This window comes from Terrapene carolina, unplaced genomic scaffold, assembly GCF_002925995.2.
Source record: "Terrapene carolina triunguis isolate 2854851 unplaced genomic scaffold, T_m_triunguis-2.0 Scaffold236, whole genome shotgun sequence".
NCBI classification, from domain to species: domain Eukaryota; kingdom Metazoa; phylum Chordata; order Testudines; family Emydidae; genus Terrapene; species Terrapene triunguis.
In genome coordinates this window covers 1,086,627-1,095,057 of record NW_020664587.1, presented here as the reverse complement: position 1 = coordinate 1,095,057, position 8,431 = coordinate 1,086,627, and the positions used below count along the sequence as shown (strand labels likewise).

At 45.2% G+C, this 8,431-nt stretch overlaps 1 protein-coding gene across 3 annotated transcripts in view; it reads right to left on the bottom strand.

Annotated features, from left to right (window-relative positions):
• Window positions 1-8,431, bottom strand: part of EYA3 (EYA transcriptional coactivator and phosphatase 3) — a 141,120-nt gene that overhangs the window by 75,038 nt on the left and 57,651 nt on the right. For all 3 annotated transcript variants that reach the window (XM_024201430.3, XM_024201433.3, XM_024201432.3), the window contains 2 exons: window positions 5,202-5,245; window positions 2,539-2,618 (listed from right to left, as the gene is read on the bottom strand). In XM_024201430.3, the coding sequence (XP_024057198.1) occupies window positions 2,539-2,618; window positions 5,202-5,245 (124 nt within the window). The remainder of the gene's footprint in view (window positions 1-2,538; window positions 2,619-5,201; window positions 5,246-8,431) is intronic.

Here is an 8,431-nt window from a genome sequence, read left to right as displayed (position 1 = left end):
CCCAATACTTCTGTTAGTCTTAAAGGTGCCACAGGACCCTCTGTTGCTTTTTACAGATTCAGACTAACACGGCTACCCCTCTGATACATGAAGATAGATGAGTGTACTTCTTGGCAGGACCAGGCGGCTAGGAGACAGTCATCAAGGTATGGAAAACCAAGGAGACCATAAAGCCTGATGTGAACTTAATTTATTTTATTTATTTTAACTGCTACTACAGAAAATACTTTGGTGAAGACTCAGAGCAGTAGCTATCCCAAAAGGTAGTACTCTGTATTGGAAATGGTTGGAGCCCACCATAAATCTGAGAAAATGTCTATGGGCAGGGTGGGTTGTCGATGTGGAAGTAAGCATCCTTCATAATCGAGAGCCGGGAACCACATGCCTTTTTCTAAGGATGGAATTATTGCTGCCACTGTGACTATGCAAAACGTCAGTTTGCGGATGAAGCAATTGAAGTGGCAGAGACTGAGGTTTGGTCTCCAGCCACCCCTCTTCTTGGGTATGAGGAAGTAAGTAGAGTAGAACCTGTTCCTTGATATGCTAGAGAAACGTGTTTTATTGCTTCTCATTGTAATAAGGAGTTCACCTTTTGGGTAAGAATACTGTTGTTAGAGTGGTCCCCAAAGGGGGGTCTTAGGTCTTCTTCTCGGGCCAGTGGGACTTAGAATGCGCTTTGGCCCCTGGGGCTGAGCTGGTGGAGGGAATGTCCAGTTTCCTGAACTTGGAGGAAGACTTAGTCCCAGGCTTATTGGAGTACTTCCTAATCTCCCAACAAGGCCTCATCATGGGGTCGGGGTGGTGGGGGTGGGGGTTCCCGCTGGCATCAGAGTCGGACGTAGCACCAGGAGGCACACTCCTCGCAGAATCAGGCTGATGTACGGTGGGGAAGGAGGGATGTTCCCCGGCCTGGGTCTGACTGCAGTCTCATGGTCATCTCCATGAGATACTTGTGGAGATGAGGTGCACAGCCCTCTCGGGTACAGTTGGGGAAGGACTGCACATAGCCATGACGTGAGCTTCTCCCAAGCAGTAGAGGCAGCGTTGAATTGGTTGTTGCTGACTGAGAGGGACAGCGGGCAAGAGACGCAGTTTGAAGCCCAAAGTCCTCGTCATAGTCTGGTATCCGAACAGGGGTACGAATGGGGGCAGGAAACCCCTGAAGTCTTCACTAAACTGTTAAAACTATTAACTATTAAAACTAGAAATGAAATAAAACTAGGTAAACTGCCTTAAAAACTGATAAAGCTATTTACAACTGCAATTAGAACAGCATGAGAGAGGACACTTAAGGTTCTGACCCAGACCATGTGGTGGTGAGAAGGAACTGGAGATGCAGTCGGTCCACCCCACCCTTTATATCACCTTGGACGGAAGCACGAGGCAAGTCAGGGCACATGCACGGAAACAACTGACACTACTTTCAAATTCTCTGACTCTTGAGCGCATGATGTGCAAGCATAACCACAGTGGAATACAATAGGGACCATCACTTGAAGAACTTTTAGTGCAGTAGCAAGGTCCACACAGCCAGTTAGTGCACAGCAAGCAGAGTGCACTATAGATTTACACCTCCGCTTGCTATGCACTAATTCTTCATATAGACAAGCCCTCAGTGGATTGTAGACACTATGCACCATGGAAGTCCTCAAACGGGGACCCTCACAGAGTTCTGTTCTGTCACCTCTTGTTCATCTGTATTAAAGGCACTAGGGGACATTTTTAGGCATTCTGAACTCCAGGGGTATCAGTATGCTAATGACACTTAGCTCCACATCAAGTACAGAAGATGTACTCCCCTTCCCACCTCTGCCACTGTCTCACTGTGTGACCTTCCGCGAGTTATTTATTCTGCGTCTCAGTTTCCCATCTGCAAAATGAAACTACTTACCTTCACAGTGATTTTGAGAAACTTCTTCTGTAAAGCTCTGAGAGCTTCCGATTAACTGTACTTTAGCAGTGCAAATGATTGTAAAAGACTCCACTCAGTGTTTGTGTTGAGGTAGTGACAATTTATGAGAGACGGTTCACATTCATTTGTCATTACCAAACAAAAGTCCCTGCCCAAAGGAAATTACAATCTAGGATTTAGATAATGCACAAAGAGGAATGAACAGGCAAATAGGGGAATGGGGAAGACATGGTAATGATAGAGGCAGAAATGTTGCATTAGTAGTCACAGGTGGTCACCAACCTAACCAAGGCCAGGCAGTAGTGATTTGTAGGCATCGCAGCAAAGGGAGGTTTTAAAGAGTGATTTAAGAGGTTGCGATAGTGCCTTTGTGAATTTTGACCAGGAGTTCTTCTCAAGAACAGGGATCTGCGTGGGAGAGGTCAGGAAGGTGTCTGTGAGAGAAACTCACAGGAGGGAGATGGAGATTGGCATCATTAGTGGAGCAAAAGCAGGGGATGGCCTCTGATAAGTAATTAGATTTGAAAGATAGTGGGGTAAATGGTGCAGGACCAAGAAGTTTGTGCTTGGTGCAGAGGACCCAATGGACACAAAGAAGGGAGTCAGAGGGTCAGAACGAGCCTTACTTTCACTTGACATGGGAAGGTTTGGGCCAAGGCTTGAAGATTCAGATTTCTGATCACTGACTTCTGTGGTGCTCACTTGACTGAAAGGATAAAAGCACACATTAGCTACCAACATCACTAATCTGTGCACTAACAGCACGGGAAATTTTAAGCAATTGATTTTGACCTTCCTAGCTAACAATGGCCACAGGCTGCTAGGGAAACACTCTGCATTCTGCACTATTTCACATATACCAACACACTAGAATCTGAAAGATATCCTTGCATCTCTTTGTACAAACCTCAAATCCTCACCTCCTTCAGAGTATTAACTCACTAATTTTCTCAAAATAAAACTTTTAATAGAACACGGAAATCTAATATTAGCTTTGTTGTAATGTGTAAATGTGAAAAATCCCAAAGGGACAAAAATAATCCATGTCACAGCTGAGTCGTGGGTGGCCAAACTTAGTAGTCAGAGCCAGAGTCCATGGTCACAAGACAGGGTTTAGGAGTCAGCTGGGTCAGGATACCAGGAGCTGAGAAGCAGGAGACAAACTGGGGATCAGAACCACAAATCAGGAACCAGAGTCAGGCTGGATCAGGACGCCGAGAGGGCAGAAAACCACAAATCAGATGCCAGGAAATCAAGCAGCAGGAGCAGGAAGCACAAGGCACGCAGTCCAGAATGGGGTGGAGCCCAGTTGTTTGGACAGCTTCCTGTTCCTGCTGCTGGCTTAAGTAGGACCAGCCAGCCAGTCAGCTGCTCCGGGACTCTGCCAATAGGACTGCAGGGGCAAAGCCTCAAACTGGAGCTAGGCTTCTTTGGTCCCAGGCAGGCGAGCACCAGCAGACTGCCAGATGGAGGGCTGGAGCTCGGCTGCTCCTGGAAATCGTGCAGACCCAGGTTTGAGACTCATGGGTCATGACAATCCAATTAAAGACAGAAAGACAATCAGAAAAGACAATGCTGTCCCACTCATTTTCTCATACAATTTGATATGCATAGTGTGACAGTGTACCCCATAAATGTATGTATGATATAACTGGAATAGGGTTTTGCTACATATGCCATGTAACATATCTATGTAAAGGTTATGATCTACTGGTTATGTTCATCCTAGTTGTATGCAGGCACCATTTGTGTGTTCAAAGTTATGAATATTGGCTTTATAATTGCTTGATTTCTAAGTAGCCTTAGTTAGAACATTTGGTCACTTCTTGGGAAAGGAATGTGCAAATTAAGTGCTCAATCAGGAAGCACTTAACAGACAAAAGAGCTTGGAAGACTCCAATCCACATAAGAAGTCTACCTGAGGACGTTCAAGGTAGCATGTGGGTAATGGCTGCTACCTGCAAGTCCTGAGTCATGCATGGGCATGTGACTGGCCCATGTGATTCCAAATCTCCATTTTGTGACTGGATTCTACACAGGGTGAGGAGGGGGTCTCCACCCACAAGAGAAAGTCTATTTAAACCCCTGGGAGACCCCTCCATTTTGTTTTCAGCTGGCTAAAAAAAGGAGCCTCTCCACCCCCCAGGATACTTGAAGAAAACTGGAACAAAGGACAGTAACTACAGAGGGTGTGAGTGATTGCTGGACCCAGGCTAAAAAGAGATTAGTCTATAAAAGGGAGCATTCTGGAACTGGTGAGGATCTTATCTGTATTTAGTTTGATTAGACATAGATTTGCGCATTTTATTTTATTTTGCTTGGTGACTTTGTTCTGTCTGTTACTACTTGGAACCACTTAAATCCTACTTTCTGTATTTAATAAAATCACTTTTTACTTATTAACTCAGAGTATGTATTAATATCTGGGGGAGCAAACAACTGTGCATACCTCTCTATCAGTGTTATAGAGGGCGAACAATTTATGAATTTACCCTGCATACGCTTTATACAGGGTAAAACGGATTTATTTGGGTTTAGACCCCATTGGGAGTTGGGCATCTGAGTGCTAAAGACAAGCACACTTCTGTGAGCTGTTTTCAGGTAAACCTGCAGCTTTGGGGCAAGTAATTCAGACCCTGGGTCTGTGTTGGAGAAGACGGGAGTGTCTGGCTCAGCAAGACAGGGTGCTGGAGTCCTGAGCTGGCAGGGAAAACAGGGATAGAAGTAGTCTTGGCACATCAGGTGGCAGCTCCCAAGGGGGTTTCTGTGATCCAACCCGTCACACATAGCATGCTTCTCTCTAAATGTAGTAATAGTGATTAATATTATCAAAGTAAAGATGTACTTAAAAGCAGCTACTAAGCAAAAACTATGTACCATTGAATTAATTCCAAAATAAAAGATCCTATCAGTCAGAGAATTCCTTACGCAGTGAATGGTTGTCTCACCTGACTGCTCCATGGAATGTATTAAATAAAGCACTACAACGCAATATTAAAAGCAAGATGTATGTTGATGCTATTTAAATTCTATGCAGTCATTCACAGAAAATGCTTTTGGCAAGATTTAGCATTCTTAAAAAAGCTCATTGTGTCTCAAAGAATATTTTTGTTTAAAACAGAAATTTCTCAAAATTGTGTTACTTGACAAAAGGAAGATAAATGATAAAAGCCCATGTCTTGTGAAAAATGCACACATCAACATAAAACTGCTTTCTCAACTGAAGCATACAATGAAAACAAGAAACTGACAATTGGTGAACACTAGTATAAAAATCAGTACTACACACCTTAAGTTTTGTTCTCCAGATTCCTGCATCTTGGCCTTTTTCACCTGCAAAGATGAAAATGTTCAAAGACACCATGAGAGAGATCTGTCCTTGACAATCTCTGTACACAAGTCACAGGCTGCAGTTACAAGCTAATCATTGTTTGCAACACCGTTACTATTAGTAGCTGTTTAAATTCAAGTAGCCTTGTGTTTGAGTCCTGGAGTTAAATAGTGAAACCTGTAAGTTCCCTGATTTAAACAGCTATTGCTACCCCAGAATTTGTTTGCAAGGTTGCTTTTTCCCTGTCTCCCTCCCCCACTCCCCTACACATTTTTTTGCACTGGGATACTCAACTCCCAAGGTTTGATAGGGACTGTTCTTTGTAACCCAAGGAACTCCGTTAATTCTAAAACAATTCTATTCTGAACAGATCTAGCACTCAAACTGCACCCAATGCTCAGCTGCCATGAACTAGATTCCCTTACCCTCTCCCTAGCAAGGTAATACTTGAAGCAAGAAGTTTAAATCATTTCTTTGTTCACAACAGTAGCAAATCAGAAGTCCCAAATTGCATTTTAGAGTAAGAGAAATTAAACTAGTATTTAATACTGCATTTGTGGATGGCTCACTAGTCTAATGGTAGCATGATGTGCTATTGTAGGGGGATCAATTTAAACACAGATTTGGTCGGTCACTTCTGGTCCAAAATGGACTGGGATCCTATGAAGACTTTTAAAAAAACAACAAGGAGTCCGGTGACACCTTAAAGACTAACAGATTTATTTGGGCATAAGCTTTCATGGGTAAAAAACCCACTTCTTCAGATGCATGGAGTGAAAATTACAGATGCAGGCATTGTTATACTGACACATGGTTTGGGCAATGTCCCCATATCTACTCTAGCGACACCATCAGAGGACCTAACCACATCAGCCACACCATCAGGGACTCATTCACCTGCACATTTACTAATGTGATATATGCCATCATATGCCAGCAATGCCCCACTGCCATGTACGCTGGCCAAACCGGACAGTCTCTACATAAAAGAATAAATGGACACAAATCGGACATCAGGAATTGTAACATACAAAAGCCAATAGGAGAACACTTCTATCTTCCTGGACATTCTATAACAGATTTAAAAGTAGCCATACATGATAAAAAAAAAAACTTCAGAAACAGACTTCAAAGAGAAACTGCAGAACTAAAATTCATTTGCAAATTTAACACCATTAATTTGGGCTTGAATAGGGACTGGGAGTGGCTGGCTCATTACAGAAGCAATGTTTCCTCTCCTGGAATTGACACCTCCTCATCAATTATTGGGAGTGAACTACATCCACCCTGATTGTATTGGCCCTGCCAACACTGGTTCTCCACTTGTGAGGTAACTCCCTTCTCTTCATATGTCAGTATAACAATGCCTGCATCTGTAATTTTCACTCCATGCATCTGAAGAAGTGGGTTTTTACCCACGAAAGCTTATGCCCAAATAAATCCGTTAGTCTTTAAGATGCCACCGGACTCCTTGTTGTTTTTGTGGATACAGACTAACACGGCTACCCCCTGATACTATGAAGGCTTTGTGTCTTGTTTCCAATTTTTAATTTTTATAACTTCAGCTTCCAGTCCCCAGATCTTGCAGTACTTCTCAAACAAGGCATTTAAATTCTCTTAATCCTACCCACCCCCGAGAGATGCTAGCATTCCATCTTCCCTTCTGTGCAAAGTAGAATGTATCATAATGGACATAAACCAAAATTACCCCTGCAATTCATTTTATTCTTATATGTCTCTAATACAAAGCATGGTGATCTGTCATCACACTAATTTTGGCTCCTTCCATGCAAATAAGCTAACCGCATGATCAGGACACAGAGAGCAGGAGTGTCCAACCTTTTCGAACTGAGAGTCAAAATATTTCAGAAAGGTCAAAGTGCCCCAGTCAATTTGGGGCACTCTCTCTGCTGCCTTCTGCTCCCTTTATGTTATTCAGGTGTACCATGCTAGAGAGCAATAACTAACTGATGGGTAGCTGGGGTAAGGGGTAGCTGAGATCTCACCAAGAGTGGTCGTGTGGGGCAGGAGAATTGCCCTCTACTAGCTCATATATGGCCCATAGGCTAGGAGTTCTTGCAACAAATTTTTTGGTGGCCTCGGAGTGTGGCCACCAACTCTTGCTGGTGGCCGCACTTACACTTTTTCCTAAAATTATTTATTTTTCCTAAAATTAATAAAATAGTATGCACATATATACATCCAAATCATTGTAATTTATGTAAGGTTTAGGGGTTTGATTTTTTTCCGCAGACTCAATAATAAAAATCTTGCACAGTTATCTCTATTCTTTACTGGACCTTACAGAACAGAAACACAAATAAGGTGCTTTGCACATTCTTGTCTTTTTTATTATTGTTTCTTTTGCTTTTTGGGTAAAAGTGGTTGTCTGTATAACGATTCTGAAGTAAATTTAAAATGCTTTTACATAATAGAAATCCAAATAATGAAAAACATATCTGGGTGGCTTGGGTCTGGGGAGGAAAAGAGAGGCACAGCTGTGGCTGCTCCTCCGGGCAGCTGGGGGGGCTTGGGGCTTCGGCCAGCCCGGAGCTCCTCCGGGCAGGTGGGGGGGGGGGGGGGGGGGGGGGGGGCCGGGGGGTTGGCCCCCCCCCGGGGCCCCCCCAGCCGCGGGGGGTGGGGAGGTGCTCAGGGCTTGTGGCTCCAGGTGTAGGGGGAGGGAGCGCTGGCAGAAGGGGTGCAGTCAGAGGGCTCCACCAGCTGCCCATGCACCCACCGCTCACCTCCTCACCCCGGGCCCACCTCCTGTGTCCCTCCTCACTCCCCGGCCACAGACACCCTCCTGCCCGTCACGAGAACTCCCACTCGCTGATGGCTCACTGTTCACCTCCTCACTGCCCCGCTCGCAGCCAGATCCCACTCCTACCTCCTCACCCTGCTGCTGGCTTGCCGCTCGCCTCCTTACTCCTCCGTCAGCCCCTCCACACATGCTTCGCCGCTCACCTCCTTACTCCTCCGCCAGGGCCTCCCGCCTCACCGCTTGCCTCCTCCCCCCTCCCTGCCCCGATCCACCCGCTGCTCGCCTCCAGTCCTCACCCCCACCTCCTCACTGCCCCTGCTCACCTCGCCTCTCGCCTCCTTACCCCCCCCGCCACTTGCCTCCTCACCCCCCGTCCACCCGCCGCTCGACTCCAGTCCTCACCCCCACCTCCTCACCGCCCCTGCTC